This window comes from Parasteatoda tepidariorum, chromosome 1, assembly GCF_043381705.1.
Source record: "Parasteatoda tepidariorum isolate YZ-2023 chromosome 1, CAS_Ptep_4.0, whole genome shotgun sequence".
In the NCBI taxonomy this organism is placed as follows: Eukaryota; Metazoa; Arthropoda; class Arachnida; order Araneae; family Theridiidae; genus Parasteatoda; species Parasteatoda tepidariorum.
In genome coordinates, this window is record NC_092204.1 from 22,167,007 (window position 1) to 22,185,228 (window position 18,222).

Genomic DNA, 18,222 nt, shown 5'->3' on the forward strand with positions numbered 1-18,222 from the left:
ATATATTCGGACGAAAACGATAGAGATCAGTTGGAGGCGTTTCTGTTTCATGTCTTAACCTTCAACAACATTTCTCAATTGTCTATCCCAAAATAATTTATTTTTAGTGTGAGAAGGTGATTTAATATCTGTCAAATTTTTTCTTTTACAAAAGTGGTAATAAGTTTGAAAAAAAATACGTATCACCTTGAATAGTGTAATTAAAATTAAAATGTTTAATTTTCCGGATAATATGGTTCAGCGAATTAGTCCGATATTCGGGTAAACACAATAGGTATCAATTAGAGGCGTTTCCGTCTTATATCTTAACCTTCAACAGGACTTCTCAATTATTTATACAAAAGAAATAATTTTAGTGTAAGAGGGTGATTTAATATTTGACACTATCTTTGATATAAATGGCAAACATATTTGAAAAAAAAGTGCTTAAAGCATTGATGACGCTGTCAAGTTTGAAAATGTTTAATTTTTACGAAAATATGGTTCTGCTTGCAACGGTATGGATTCAACGAATTCTTGTGTTATATTCGGACGAAAACAATAGAGATCAGTTGGAGGCGTTTCTGTCTCATGTCTTAACCTTCAACAACATTTCTCAATTATCAATACCTAAAATAATTTATTTTTAGTGTGGGAGAGGGATTTAATATTTATCAATAATTTTGATATGAAGGGTAATAAGATTTAAAAAAAAATACGTACTGCATTAAATAGTGTAATGAAGTTTTAAAATGTTTAATTTGCCTGAATGTGCTTTAGCTTGGAACAGTGATTTGATTCAGCGAATTTGCCCGAGATTCAGATATTCGGGCGAAAACAATGAGATCATTTATAGGCGTTTCTGTTTCGTATCTTAATCTTCAATGACACTTCTTATTTATTTATACATGAAATATTTTATTTTGAGTGATTTAATATTTGTCAATAATTTGTTTAATATAAAGAATATATAAATAAGATTATAAGAAAATAAGATTAGAAAATAAAGACGTAATCCATTGAGTAGTGTAATCAAGTGTTATAATGTTTAATATTCACGATAATGTGGTTCAGCGAATTCGTCTGATATTTTAAATTAACTTGCTCCAAAATTTTTTAGTGAGGATAAAAAACCGACACAAAAACCAGAGTCCCTAGAACAACCTCTATTTTGAATTACTGCCCGATAGAAAGGGAAGTAGAAGTGAGGAAACTATAAATGAGCTGAGAACACGCACCGATATCGGAAATTGATACCGGAGACATGATCCGCTTGAAAACATTCAACAGTTAATAGTGAAGAGATTAACTTGTCTGAAGTTAGTATTAAAACAGTAGAGATCATTTGGAGGCGCTTCTGTCTCATGTCTTAATCATCAACACTTTTCAAATATTTATACCTAAAATATTTTATTTTTAGTGTCAAAAGATGATTTAATATTTGTCAATAATAAGTTTGAAATGCTTAGCAATAAGGTTTAAGTAAATACGTATCGCTTTGGAAAGTTTAATCAAGCTTTTGAAATGTTTAATTTGCATGATAATGTAGCTTGGAGAAGTAATATGGTGGCAGCTTCTTTCGGGTATTTTGTGACTATTGTATATAGACTAATTGATAGCTAAGTAATATTAGCCCAGTAAGTACCACCATGTGTTTGGTACAGTTTATCTGATTTCAGCTTTTGTACCATTAAACCACGTAGAGGTGAATTCATGTGACGAATTTGTGGTACCGCGAAGCAGTGATTTTGTTTCAGCGGTCCAACTGGCCACCTCAAAAGAGTACAGGAAAGATTTCTCACACTCCGATTTGCATTGGAGATAGTAATGCTGAGGATTTAGAGCGATGCTGTCGAAGGCAACAGAAACAAGCTTGGAGCCTCGAGTTTATGAAGGCAGATCAGATGGTTGCAAAAGGTGCATATTAGCACATATTAGTATTATATTTATCTACTGTGCTTTAAGCATTAGTTGTTAAACCGTTGGTCGAGAAAAAATGTCCACACTGTTAGAAGTTTCGGATCATGTTGAAATGTTGTGACGCAAAAATTTTCTTTAACCTCAATATGATACTAAGTTGAATCTGCAGAATTTTTTGTGTGTTTGTTTTTGATCTTGAATGAAATTCTATTTTCTTTTTAATTGTTGGTAAGCGTATATGTTTTATTTGTAATTGCTTTTTTAGTAAAAACTAATTCTGACTTTGCTAAGTAATGTTTTTTGTAAAGTATACTACTTTAAATGAAATATTTTTTAATATGTTCACAAACTCATATAATTAAAAAAACATTTAAACTTGCTCAAGTATAGTTCAAACTAAAGATAATCTATCACAAAAATTCTTTTCTGAAAAATCTATATTAACATGAACAAGAATTAAAGCTGATTTGGGATGTAACTATTTTTATTTGCAATCTGCCTGAATAATAAGAATTTTTAACGAATAATAGTAATTTTTCAAACTTAACTGTAACTCAAAGTTCAATTACTTTTCATCAAAAATTTAAATTGCAACAAATCAAAAGCCTTTTTTTTCAGATTGAAATGTAGAGAAACTGTATTTGAAGAAAAATACAGATAGATATTTTGTGTCACACAGTTTTCGAAGCAAGAAAAATAATTCCAAAAAAAAGCGAAGAAATATCGCGACATCGGTTTTCACTCTTTTTCGGTTCTCCTGAGAGGTTTGAAATATGAGATATTTCTGAAGTATTTCAAATTCTTGACATCAACTATTTTGGAAAATTGTTGCATTTCCCGCATCTAAGATTGATACGTTTAGTTTTCAAAAAACGTATCCTTTAAAATTTCTAATGCTGCCCTGATATCTTCATAATTCTGACTTGTTCCAATAATTGTTTCAATATTTTCAATAATTGCACAATTATTATTTATAATGATTTTGCGACATTTAAAGTGATAACGGAAAACTGTCCTATTTCAGGCAGTGAGAATAAAATGGTTTTTTATTTGTCCGTTTTCAGCTTTTGGTCATTTGATCCTCCTACTCGGCGCAATCATTTGCTTAATAAGGGAAATTTGCGCAATAAGGGGAGAATTGTCATCTCGATTAATCGAATGATCAGAATCAAGAACAGGTTTTGTAATATACTTATATAGGATATTTTTAACATGTGACTTTTCTCAGAAACTATTCGACCGATTCCGCTCAAATTTCATATTCTGTCATGTAAAAATTACATTCTTTTAATACTTAATACTACACTACGATTAATAATAATAACTACGCCACAAATAATTACATACTGTTTATCGAGAAAAAAATGTTAAATAACAATTTATTTACTTGTTACTTGTTTATTTACTTGTTCAAGCAAATCAGTCAAAAAAGCATAAATAATATGGTATTTAAGCTGCTAACCTTGTAAAGTATCATTTTTAACTGCTTTTACCATACACTTTTTGAAAAATCACAATTTTATCGTACCAATTAGGCCACCTCAGAATATTTTTTTTTTTTAAAAAAGAAAGAAAAAAACGTTGACGCAATTTTAAAAATCGGAATAATATGACATAAAATATTTTGTTTCAGTAAAAAGTATAATTAAAATTTATTTTTAAAACAATATAGTTTGCATCATCTGCTCCGAAATCACTGCCTCAAAGGAATAATAAGCAATTACTTTCCCCTCATTGTCTGCAATGAAACAACTTTCACCCACCGTCTCAACAGAGTACAGCTTAATTTAAACATCAACGTGAAATCAAAATTCTTTTTAACACACAACATTTTACGTTTTGTTCGATACGATTCCCATCAATCCTTAGGACTAAGACTAAAATTCCAAAAGCCATTGCACTAATTTAGTGAGCAGAATTTAGTAAATGAAATTAAGTTTGCATCTAACACAAATACCACATTTTTTTTAAGATGTCGTTTTGGCTCAGGGATTAGAGAACTAGCTTCCCAATGAGATGACATGGTTCGAATCCCAGCGATGGCTGGTCGATACGAACTCCGCTCGGACCGATCTGAGTGCTGACGTAAAATATCGTCAGTGGTAGACGGATCATTGGTTAGAGTCATCTTTTCGTAAGGCTATCGGTAAAAGGTTTTCGGGGTTTTCTTCTCCATGTAACACAAATACAAGTTAGCTCCATCGAAAAGTCTACTGTGAAGACAAATTTTTCCCAATGCTTGATTTAGGAATTCCTCTGGCTTCTGGATTGGGTTCAAAATTACAAGGCTACGGAGTTGTAAAATGGGTGAGCTGTTTGTTAATGATCGTAAATTGGGTCAGCTGTTCAACTACGGTTATAAAATAAAATATTTTTTGAGGTAAACTTTTTAACTTAACTTAGATATAACTTTAAGTGAAACAAACGAAATAGAAATCAGAATTGAAGTATTCTTCCGAATCCATTTTTTATTGAAAACAGCAATATTACATAACTGAAAAAACTTTTAAACTTAAGGAATAGAAGTATTACCCCTTTGAAAACTGAGCATTAAATAATGACAGGAAATTTGATTTTCATTTGGAAATATGTAGTTTGAATAAAGTAAATAAAAAATGCAAATAAAATGTCTTTTGACCCAAATTTAGTTTACTAAGCTTATATAAATGTTTTAGTCATATTTATTAATTATATGATAAAGGAGAAATTTTATTCATTTAGCTTCTTTTAAATATTGTAGGGTGTTTTGATAGAGCATTTCTTTATAGTTTGGTCTTGAAATGAAATCCACTAGATTCTAATAATATTATATTTATATGCCATAAAATATTCCATAAAGTGACTTGAATTGAATCCCTTATTTTTCTTTTAAATTGTGGTTAAAAACTCTGACCAAAAAGGGTAAAAGATCAATGTAATTAGTTACCCATTGTCTTAATCTCTGCTATATAAAAATCATCTCATAATTTGATTAAATTGATTTTTCTAACATAAATTTATGCCTAAAAACAGGAAAAGTAAATATAAAAATTTTGTAAAAAGAAATATTAGTTTTCTTGAGAAAATGGAGAAAAAATCTAAAAAAGTTTGAATAGTCTAAAAAATTTTAAACTTAAGTATTAAGTACATAAATTAGCCGCATGTTACACAATATTCTAATAATAATAGACAGTTATTTTGAATTGAAATTTTCTGCACAAAATTATAGCAAATAGAGCTTAAAATAATTTTAAAAACTTTAAATATCTGATGTAAAGTGACAGAAATGTGAAAGTTTATAAATTGTTTTCGAATATTAAACATGCACAGCATTATTCTTTCATTCAGTTTCAAGTGTAATGCAATGTTTTCACCTGTGAGTACTGCGTTTCCTAGCTTCCAATAGTCTAATAGACTACAAAATTTTTCTAGTTGTTTGAAATCCAGACATTCCTCAACACTTTGACATTTTCGTAGATGTCAAATTTTATCACTTGTATTTATTTTATGAAATATTTAATGCCAGTTCTGTTGGTATATAAGTCGAGTAATGAACTATATTTTAAAACATTTTAAAGATTAGTTATAGAGTGTTAATAGTTAAGTTTATTGTGAAAAAAAGGTCGAAATGCACGGAAGTTTCACAAAAAATCTTAAAAGGCTTGCGTGACCATGAATACAAAAAATGCATGTTCTAAAAAAATGGACGAAGTACAGGTAATAAAATAAAATCATTTAAAGGAGTTAAAAGCATTTGTTTTTTTTAATTTGATGCAATAGTACTAGGAGCAACAAAACCTGGTAAAATTATTGTTCTGCATAAAATTAAAATGTTTCATTTATAAGCAATCAACAAAATTCTGGTTAATAAAACTAAAATATATATGATATTTAAATAATTCATTTGGTAAATTTTTTGTTCGTATGTTAACGGTTAACCGTAAATTGTGACTTTCAAATTTGTAGTTCTTATTACCCCTCATCCAGTAAGTAATACAAAACTGAAAAATAAGTTTAACCGAATAAACGATTTTTATACCATGCTAAAAGAAATCATCATAAAATTGCCAAATTATAACACAATTAGCAAATTTTATCATATATTGTAAAATCAATTTTTTGGGGTAATGTTACTAAAATTATTACCTGCCATACTGAAATCATTACCAAAATGCTTTGGTAAAAATTTACCGAGCTGTTTTGTTGTTCCGATAGAGCCAGAAATAATATTGATTTCACTGTATTCTGGTAATTTTTACCATTTTTTTTTCTCAAGGTGGAAATCTCGGAAGGAATTCGCGGGAATTTGTTTTGCAACAAACTCGCAATCTCATCTATGTTTAATAAAGAAAACACCCTTGCATGCTACCTCAAGTTTAAAAATGAAATAATATTGAATTACTTAAGAAACCAAAATTCAAACAAAGAAAAAAACTAGTCGCAGAGCGGTTTTCGACTGGGAATTTGATCATATGTCAAACTAAATGATGTTGACCGATAGGAAAAAAAAAGTAGCATACTTTAAAAACTTTTCGTGGAAAAATATAATTCCGTCAAAGGGAAAAAAGAACGTGAAAGCTTTTGCAGGGAAAACGTTTGAAGAAAATCTTTTCAAATAAAACGAAACAACATGAGAAATGTTTGGGGTCATTTTATAGAACCTACTTCTTATAGGAAAAAAAAAACACAAAAGGGAAAAATATTTCAAAAAATCACCATTTTTATTCCTTGAAAGTATGTGCTTGCATATAGTTTATTGGTATACAGTTTCGATTTAAATGTTTTGATATTACTCGAAATTTTCTCGGAATCGTTATTTCAGACTGTGAGTTGTTATTGGCAGCGCATGCGGGATTGCTCCCATTTTTCAGGAAATGTGCTATTTTTAGATTGTTATTTCTAGAAACGTCTTATATTTAATGTAAATATGAAAATAAAGTGAATTTTTACAATATTGATTTACGAGAAGACTGACTTAAATTTAAAATGAAGAAAAGAAATGAGTGAAAAATACTATTAAAGGCACAACGCCCCTAGCAAGATAAAGAAATCTTTAATGAATTTTGATCTAATAATCACAAAGACACGTATCTTAATCGTTAGAGGAGCTAACCTGAAATATGCTTAAATAGTTTATGCATGTGATATTTTAAGTTAAATTGCACACAAAAACGTACTATCTTTAAATAAACATACTTTGTTTTCGACGGAATTGGATTCTTAACACTCAATGTATGAGGAATATTAGGGAAGTATGGTAACAATAACTTAGGAAGGACAGATCAAAATTAAGGAGTTAATTCTTCATCTTTTAGAATTCATATTTTGAAATTTTAAGTACTAATTTTGCTTATTGTGTATTTCGTCATCCTTTAGAATTCGTATTTTTAAATTTCAAGTATAAATTTAGCTTATTGTGCATTTTACCATCCCTTAGAGTTCGTATTTTTAAATTTTGAGTATTAACTTAGCTTATTGTGTATTTTGCCATCCTTTAGTATTCGTATTTTTAAATTTTATTTTCTCAGGAGCATTTAATTGATTCCCTCAAATTACATATTTTTTTTCATTTAAATCAAATCAGTTAAAATTAGTAAAAACTTGTCGAAATTACAATTTGAACCTTATTAGTATTATATTATAAATTATTATTATTATGTTACACTTTTATATTATTATTATTGTTATTATTACTATCTCCAATAATATAATATTATAAAAATGTAATATTATAATTATAATTTATGTAATAACAATAAAATAATATTATGAAAACGCAATACTATAATAATATAATATAATAATTATAATTTGCGCAATAATAATATTAATATATAATAATAATTCATTGACCAAAAAAACTATTTTTATGACATATTTAAATTTAAATAAAAAAAAATATTTGAAATTTGACTGCTTTTAAGTTTAAAAAAAGAGTTTCTGTAGATAAATTTTTTTAAGGTTTCCAATTTAAATCCACTTTTAAAATTTTATATTAATGCAATTAAAATATACAATTATTGTTGAAATAAATCTTTTTTTCGATATCCGCTGACAGATATTTTGATAGAATTAAATGAAATCGAATTTTGTCATAGTGGCTTTATAAAATACGTACTTAAACAATACATTTAAAATAGAAGTTTTGCATACGAATAAAATGAAAACTGTAACTAAACCGTGTAGAAAGTGTTTCGTAAAAGCAGTCTTAAACCTATGTTTTTTAATCTCTTTTGTTAAAAAAGGGAGAAAAAGAAGCAACGTGAGACATTAGGAGTCACAAATCAATAACTACGAAAAAAAACGTGCTCGATATTTCAAAAATTACTACTGAAGAACGTTGCAGTACGAAACATGAGAACCAGCTGGATTTCTAGAAGAAACTAATATTAGTTGCAAGACGATCATTGAGACAATTTTAATCTTCAATCAGACTTGTTTTGCTTTTTATTACATCCGAATTTCCTGTAATGTAATTTGTCATACTTCGATATCGGAATAGTATCGATATCGATATCTCTTCCTAACTAAAATATTCATTTACGGCACCCAAAGTGGAAACAATTTCTTCTTTAGAAATAATATTTCTAAACTATACATTCAAAAGTGTTTTTAAAATGGCCTGTGTTTATAACAAGTAGTTTCTTTGTCTCATCGTATTAAAGACTACTTTAGATAAGTTGTAATTATTCTATATTTCATCACTTGTACAATGAAATAAAATTTATGTCACTATAAAAAGTAATCGAATCTAAATTGTATATTGATCACATACAAGAATAATCTAATTAAAATTCATTCATATGCAGTTCTATTCTGTTATATTCTACATAATTCTCAGATATTCCATAATGAAAATCAATAGAATCTCAATTGAATGCTGATCACATACAAGGATCATCTAATTAAAGTTCGAAAAACAGTTTATAACCGCATTAACTAATATAAATTAGAAATAATAAGCGTGACATAAACTTATTTAAAAATGCATTGTTTATATCAAATTAAAATTAGAAGTAAAGTTAGTGAAAATAGAATGAGTTTGATTCCAAAGCGATAAAAATCAAGCAGAACTGAATATTAAACTTTGAATGCAGTTCTAGTTATACTGAATACTAACTATTTCTTAAATCGAATCTTTATAACTCTCGAATTAATTTCACATCAGATTCTATATTAATAACACTTGCATGAGTGAAAATGATTATAATATTCATCAGAAGTAATTTATATTTTTACTATTAATTCTTACGAAGATTAGTAGAAAGCAGATTCGAAATTCATGCTCATGGAAATTTGAAACGAGATTGTTTTACTTTTTGAAAATATTTAATTAACTGTATAATTGATTCTCGGGCGTAAATCGCTTGCTTAAATATTGAAAATATAACACAATTTTCTTTCAGAGCTGGGAGAAAAGGATTTTTCTTTCTAAAAATGATTTATTATTTCCAATTTTCTTTACCTCATTTTCGAAATAACCCTTAGAAATAACCGTACTTTTGTTTGCGATGGAAGATGAATCGTTGTATTGCATGCTTTAAAAAGAAAGTTTGCTAGATCTTATTAATATAACCTTCGATATTTTTTTTTCTTTAAAACATTTTCTTTAGAATAATTTAATTTGTTTTTCCTGTATATGAATATTTTAAAGATCATTTGGAATTATAAAAGAATTCTGTTACATGCATATTAAGAAATAGAGATTGAATTTTGTGAATTGTGGGAGATATTAATGGGAAGATATTGTTATTTCTTTAAAATCATGAAAATGAGATTTATTCTGAAACGCTAGCGAAAAGATATATGAAAAAGACATTAATCGTATTTATTCGTTACAATAAATGAAATATTAGCTGATAAATTCCAATATGTTCTGATAAATACAGGCTTTGAACTAAATATTTTAAGAACTTTTTTAAGCAGAATTAATTATTATTTCTAGAGAGAGAATTTTCTTATTTTATTTGTTTTTGTGATAAGTTTATGTAAGACTTAACAATCTTAAGCTACGTGGGTTCCTTTTATTATTAATATCTTGAATGGAAAAAGTTAATTAACTTTCTAGTTCTGAACATTTTCTCTATCTCTTAATCTAAGAAACACGACAATGAAATATTGCTTCTAATATTTCAGAAAATGTAAATATTTGCTAAAGTGTACAACAATCTAACTGGAAATTAAATTTTAATAACTTCCTTAACTATATAATTATTATTTAATGAAAACACTGAAATTTATTAATGGAATTTTAAATTTATATGAAAGATATGAACATTTGAACAATTTTTAAGTTCCATTTGAACATTTGAACAGTTATTCGAGATTAATATCATTTGACTGGAGAGGGTTTTTTTTGTTGTTGTTGTCAGAATTATTGCCTTTTTTAAGCTAAATACATTCAAATAATATATTATCATTATGATTAAATTCTGATTCCAAAAACATCAATATTGGGAATATTTAACAGGGATTTTGAATTTTATAGTGAATATTTAACAAGGATTTTTAAACTGAATGTGAATATCAACAGCTTATCCGGAAATTAATTGTTCTTAACTACATAATTACCAAATAATGAGTCATTAGTTATATGATATTGAATTTCAGGCTGTGTAAGCAACTATTCACGCTTTTAGTAATAGCTTATAAAATTTTGTGCGAATTATTATTATTAGTATTTGCGGTAGGTAAGCTCAATTTTTTTCCTAAATTCCGTTCATCGTTAATAGAATTACTTTTTCCTATCTAAATTACTTATTAGTGAATATTCTGAAATGCTATAATTAAATTCTAAATTTATAAAAAATATGCACATTTGATAATAACTCGGAATATTCTGTGCGAATTATTATTATCAGTACTTGCACTGGGTAAACTCAACAATTAACTTTTGTTTAAATTCGATAAGGCACTCAAAACAGCCTTAGTAGAAATTAGTTATTTTCTAAATGATTATCTTTTAATTACTTTTTTTAGTATTAGCTTTTAATGAATGCTCTGAAATGCGACAGTGAAATTTCAAATGTGTAAAAAATATGCGCATTTTATAATTACTCAGAATATTCTCCGTGAATTATTATTATCAGTATCTTCGCTGGGTAAACTCAACTACTTTTTTCGGAATTCAATAAGGCACTCAAAAGAGCCTTAGTAGAAATTAGTTATTTTCTAAATGATTATCCTTTAATTACTTTTTTTAGTATTAGCTTTTAATGAATGCTCTGAAATGCGACAGTGAAATTCCAAATGTGTAAAAAATATGCGCATTTTATAATTACTCAGTATATTCTCCGTGAATTATTATTATCAGTATCCTCGCTGGGTAAACTCAACTACTTTTTTCGGAATTCAATAAGGCACTCAAAAGAGCCTTAGTAGAAATTAGTTATTTTCTAATTGATTATCCTTTAATTACTTTTTTTAGTATTAGCTTTTAATGAATGCTCTGAAATGCGACAGTGAAATTCCAAATGTGTAAAAAATATGCGTATTTTATAATTACTCAGAATATTCTCCGTGAATTATTATTATCAGTATCTTCGCTGGGTAAACTCAACTACTTTTTTCGGAATTCAATAAGGCACTCAAAACAGCCTTAGTAGAATTTAGTTATTTTCTAATTGATTATCTTTTAATTACTTTTTTTAGTATTAGCTTTTAATGAATGCTCTGAAATGCGACAGTGAATTTCCAAATGTGTAAAAAATATGCGCATTTTATAATTACTCAGAATATTCTCCGTGACTCAACTACTTTTTTCGGNCTTCGCTGGGTAAACTCAACTACTTTTTTCGGAATTCAATAAGGCACTCAAAACAGCCTTAGTAGAAATTAGTTATTTTCTAATTGATTATCTTTTAATTACTTTTTTTAGTATTAGCTTTTAATGAATGCTCTGAAATGCGACAGTGAAATTCCAAATGTGTAAAAAATATTCCTATTTTATAATTACTCAGAATATTCTCCGTGAATTATTATTATCAGTATCTTCGCTGGGTAAACTCAACTACTTTTTCTCGGAATTCAATAAGACACTCAAAACAGCCTTAGTAGAAATTAGTTATTTTCTAATTGATTATTTCTTAATTACTTTTTCTAGTATTAGCTTTTTAATGAATGCTCTGTAATGCGATCATGAAATTTTAAATGAATAAAAACTATTCACAGTTGATAATTACCCAAATTATTTTGTACGAATTACTAGTATCAGTATATTTACTAAGTCAGCTCAGTAAATATAGTCATTTTTGTCTGAGTCATTTTTTTTGTCTGGATTTGCATTTGTATCAGTGGATTATTATGAGTGAATTATTTTTTTCAAATTAATTACCTTTTAATGAATGCTTCGAAATGAATTAGTGAAATTCTGACAGAATAAATAAAAATATGCATATCTAATAATTGCTCGTAATATTCTATTTAAATTAATATTGTCAGTATCTATACCTTGTAAACTTGATTACTTTTTGTGTCTGAATTCGATAACCCAAACAGGCAAAGGTGAAATTATTTTTTCTTATTTAAATGATTATCTTTGCTCTGAAACGCGATATTGAAATACAGACTGAATAAAAAATACGCAGATTTAATAATTACTCATACTATTCTGTGTGAATTATTACAATTGATTACTCTGTGTAAGCTCAATTAATTTTATTTTTGAATATCTTTTTATCTCAAGAAATGCTAATTAAATATTCTGATTTATATAAATGTATATTTAAAAAAAATATTAGATATAAATATCAGAAAAAAATATAAAAATATATAAATAGCGAATATTTGCTGAAATACACAAAGCAGGCTGACTAGACAATTCTATTGAAATAACTAGATCTTTGAGAATTTCTGGAAATACTATAAATAAATTCTGACTGTATAAAAAATTTTAATCATAAAAAAATTATAAAATCATTATGAATTGTGTAGATTTGAAAATTTAATTTACGCTAGTTTGTATTGTTATTTTATTAATTGGAGAAGGGTTAGATAATTTTACAGTCTAAATATTTTTCGCAAAATATAAATTTGAAAATTCTTTTGAATCCATTCTGTAGGTGTGGAGTTACCAACCTCTCAGTACCCTCAGTTAAATTTTAAATACCATACTACAGTAACTCTTCCTTTTCTTTCTCGTTCGTAAATGTTTCGGTTTGAATATTTATATCAAGCTGTTCTAAGGAAAAGCGAATACATTTCGCATAATTTTTTACATAAAGAGAGGTGTTTTAGGTAACTACATAACATATTAAAAATCTCACCTCCTTTGACATGAACCTCTCTGCTTAGTATGGAACCGACGTTGTTCATTGCTACACACTGGTAAACAGAATCGTGAACATCTTGACGATAGTCATTTCTCGAAAATGGCGGAAATACCAGAGTGCCATCAGACCTTGTGAATCTCAGACCAGTAACATCTCGGGCACTCTCACCATTCTTAGTTTGCCAGATAAGGCGAGGGAAGGGTGCTCCATCGGCACTGCATCGAAGCTCAGTACCGCTGCTGTTTGAAAATTCTACTCTTGATAGAGGTTCCGTTCTGAAGACGGGTCCTTTTTGTTCTTTCCGGTGTGTTTCGCAGTCACCTGAAAATAATGATATACATTCGAACATCATTTTTTTCAAAAGTTAACAATATTTACTAAGAGTAACAACCATTGACGCGAACAAATAAATGAAACATTTATTTTTTGAAGAAAGCTTTTTTTCAGTTTTCTCTTTCAAAACATACTACTTTCTAATTTACTTCAACTATTGTGCAGATCCCCTCTGCAGAGGATCAAAATTGTGATGGCATGTCTTCGGATCATCCTCAGGGATGCTTCCCAGACCGTCGCCAATAACAGCTTGTGCAGCTCTAGTGCGACGTAAATGAACTACTACTACTACTATAGTGTAGAACCAAGTAAAATTATATTATAAATCATTTTTCAGAAATTTTTAAGCGCAATCAAGTTTAAACAATACTAAATGGGTAATATTAATGAAATTAATCTTCACAGTATTTACACAAACTACTAAACATACTTTGATAGTACACATGACATTCCAATTGTCCAGTGGAAGATTGACTTATTTCGAAACTAAAAATCTTAGTAAAGGGTGATAGAGGAATGAAAAGAATAACCATATGTTTATTTCAAATACAGTAAATGTTTGTTCAGAATTCTGCATTGAGTACAGTGACATCTCTGAGCATTTTTTGTAACTAAACTTCAAAATTTCAGCATAAAAATTTTATAGCTTTTACAATAGCCATGCCGTTTGTTTCATTCCTCACAAAAATTATTTTATTTTAAAGTTATTAGTCTTAATACTTAATATATTTCACTAGTATATGAAGGGGAAGGAGTTATAGATTCTATTTTTTTAAGCAATATGTGGATAATCATTGGTCATTTCATTAACGTTCATAGTATGGGGGGGTTTACTAGGGCTTAATTGTAGCTTACGAAGTTGGTGTGGGTTTATTAGGGACAAGTAAACTAATTTTTGTGATAAATTGTGAAAATAAGAAAAGATTAATGACAAGATATAGTTCGTAATTCAAGTTACCTTCATATTTGGCAACATTTATATGCACTACGTATTTAACACGCTTTTAATTACATTAAAAATTAACCTTTTGTATTCAGCTATAATGTTAGGTGCTGGTGGCAAAAATGATATTTTACACATTCAAATTGAGTTGTAAGTCATAACTTTTAATGTATAACCAATTTAATGCTTTTAAGATGCGCAAATAAAAAGATTAAATATTTTTTTTTTACAAAAAGTCTCTATAATTAAAATTAATTGAACGAAAACGAAAGGTAGAGCTACTATTCTTTCTGAAAAAAACTAAAACTACTTGGCTTTTGATGCCAGATTTTGAGATTTAGTGTGAAAGAAAACGCATTTCATTGCAGCACGGAGAAAACTACCTTACTGTATGTTAAAGACATTTAAGTAATAAAAACAAAATGTGCAAAATTTGAACGATTCATATTGTAACAGTTCCCGTTCATATAGTAACGGTTTACCGAAAATCCTGATTTTTCCAAATAATAATCTTTATTACTTCACATTTAATCAAAATGCAAAACTGAAAAGTAAATTTAACAGAATAAATAATTTTTATGTCATGCTTTAAAGTATCATGATTAAATTACCTAATTTTACTACATTTATCAACTTTTAACGCATAGTATAAGACAATGCTTTATTTTTAATTTTACCAAATTCATTACAAAATCGTTACGGTAAAAACTTCAGTGCTTTTTGGTATTCCCATAGAGCCAGAAACACGGTAAATTTTACCCTGTTCTGGTAATTTTGACCTTACTTTTTTTCTCAGTGGGCAATTTATTAAAGCTGTTATAAATTTGCATGGTATTGTTGTTCAAGGAACTAATTGCAACTTTGAACTAGTTCTATAGAATGTAAAAGGTTTATTAATCTTAAATGTTGCTAAAACAAATATTTTACTTATAACAAGTGGAAAAAATGCACTCTCGTTCTCTAATGATAAGTTTAGAATTCACAGATATGTTTCTTAAAGTTTATTTTAAGTATGTATGTGCTAGTAGTTTCAATTTTTGTATCCACTTAAAGTTATCATGAAAATTTATTAAAGTGTGGACGATTAAACACAGAAAGTTTTTTTTTTTATTAACATATTATATGTGCAATAAGAGAAAAATGTTTAATATAAGTTAAGTTTTCGATGCATACTCTGTGCTTATTTAAGTTTATATTCTTTTTCTTCTTGAGTAATGCGTTATGAACAAAAAACTAAGACACAAACTTGTAATCCATCCATAAACCTCATAAAGCTGTTGGCGTAAAAGAAAGCTGGAAAATATTTAAAAAGAATTATGACACTGATTGCTGAGTAAGGATGGAGGCTATCATATCACCTAACTGATATGACCTGACATTTTTTGTCATATCACCGGATACAACTACACAGCGTCTAATAAAAAGAATGTATGGTTTAGTAAGATAGAGTTTTATGTGCCAGATCTAGTTTTATGTGTCTTAAAAGTTATAATGTCAATAATTATATTTTCGAGCATTTTCATAGTTGTACATCGCTATTATCTTCACTTATGCATCATGTTACTTAATTGCAATAACATATTGTGATAACTAAATCGGAAATTTTAACTTGTTCTTTAATATCTTTAATTAATTACGTTTTTCTCAATTATTTTTTAAGTAATTCATTTTTATTTATTTAAATTTATTATTAATGTTTCAGTTAGCTTTAATTTTTGTGTTCAATAGAGTTTTATGTACCAGATCTAGTTTTATATTGATTGTGCCAATAATTAATTGATAATGCGAATAATTAAATTTTCTAGTGTTTTTATAGTTGAGCACCACTATTATGTACACTTGTTCATCACGTTATTTAACCCTAATTACATATCGTGAGAACTAATTTGTAATTTTAATCTAATTCAAATTCTTTAATTACATTTTTCTTTAATCAATCTTTAATTAATAGATTTTTCTTTAGTTAATAATTAGTATTTTAGTTCATTTTTATATTTGATTCTGTGCCAGATTTAAGCGATAGATGAAGCTTTATACGTCTTAAAAAATTGATGATGCCAATAATTATATTTTCCAGCATTTTCATTCTGGTGTATCACTATTATGTACACTTATTGTGCATCACGTTTTTTAACCACAATAACGCATTGTGATAACTAATTCGTAAATTTAAACTAATTCTTCAATTTAATTAATTGATAAATTTTCTTTAAGCAATTATTTTTCTTTAATAAATTTTTATTTATTTAATAAATATTTTTTCTTTAATTAATTGCTAATGTTTTATCTAAATAATTAATCATATCTTTAAATAATAATTAAATGCGGGAACCAATTCGATTTTTTCAAATAATTGACTAACTAATTAGCAATTAATCAATTAATTATCAATTATCAATAATCTTCAGTGGTAGATAATCACGATAAATATTAACGATCGTGATTTTTTTTGCTAATCCTTAAGCTTATCCTTTTTGAATTTTAATACATGATATTATGGTTCAGTTTGAACGAAAACACATATCATCTTAAAAACTTATTGAGATTGCAGTAACTTTGAATGCAACTTTGGTTCAAGATTCTTATATTCTGAGTGAACTTTGAACCAATTTCACAGAGTTCAAAAATTTTAGTTTTTCAAAATATTAGCAACACAAGTGTTTGTATTTAGAGAAAACAAGTCTGAAGTGATGGACTAAACTGAATGAGACTGATAGCTGAAGACAAAACCAGAGTTTTCTTAATTTCAGCTGCAGAGTGTTGTTTGATGCCTTTAAATAATGCTTGAACTCTTATCTGCACTTAGAATTGCAGAAATATTCTTGAGACATAGCTTTTAAATTTAACGTTATCTTTTAGGTCGCTTACAGACTTGTCTCGACTTGTCTTAGCTTGCACTCAACTATTCTTATAGAATACTTTCTGTGGATACACCCCTCAGGCAATTAAGATGACGGAAGAAGATCATGAATGAGATTTTGATATTTAGGTAGAGGATGGCAACGGTTTTCACTTCCACATCGCTTCATTGAAACGCTTTGCATGTGGGTAAATATTTGTATAGGATATGTCAGTAGACAATCTAAGAAAGATTTTTAACAACCTAAAGAAATCCAATAACCCAAAGCCTTTTATAAAATAACATTAATAAGGAAGCAGTATTAACTTTTTTCGATATTCGTTTCAATGTGGGCCTAGAATCTGTTGTGTTCAAACCACTAATTTCCAAATATCTATCGTATATACTATAAAAATCTGATCTATTTAGCTTTCCTCAAATGTTTTCTCATACTGATATTAAATATCAGATTATAACAAAAAAACCAAATGTATTTTTTTGAAGTGATATTTTCATATTTATTGCAAGATTCGTATAGAAAAGCATCTTTTGAAAGAATCTTTTGAAAACACATTTTTTTAGGACAAATTTTTGCAATACTGGCTTTAGAAATATTATATACAAAGCTCAGAAAAAAAGGCGGATTACCCTGAATAAATTATGATCTAATTCTCTTATGATCTAATGTTCTACGACTCAATCTTAACGGTTCAAGGAGGTGATTTCAAACATGCCAATTAAATAGTGCGCTGTAAGTTCCGAAATCGGATACAAAAAACATGATTTCACTGAATAAACATATTTTTTTCCGATGGATTCTGAGCCCAATTTCCAAAAATATAGGCGTTATCAGAGCAGTATGATGGTCCCTATAAATTTAATTAGAAGAGCTGTTAAAAGTTTGAACCCCTGCTTGTTAATTTTATGTATATATATATATATATATATATAATGAAGAT

At 27.7% G+C, this 18,222-nt stretch overlaps 1 protein-coding gene across 1 annotated transcript in view; it reads right to left on the reverse strand.

Moving 5' to 3' along the window:
* Nucleotides 1-18,222, reverse strand: part of LOC107449454 (cell adhesion molecule Dscam1-like) — a 165,235-nt gene that overhangs the window by 81,500 nt on the left and 65,513 nt on the right. The window contains exon 2 of the mRNA XM_043047305.2: nucleotides 13,143-13,469. Within this exon, the coding sequence (XP_042903239.2) occupies nucleotides 13,143-13,469 (327 nt within the window). The remainder of the gene's footprint in view (nucleotides 1-13,142; nucleotides 13,470-18,222) is intronic.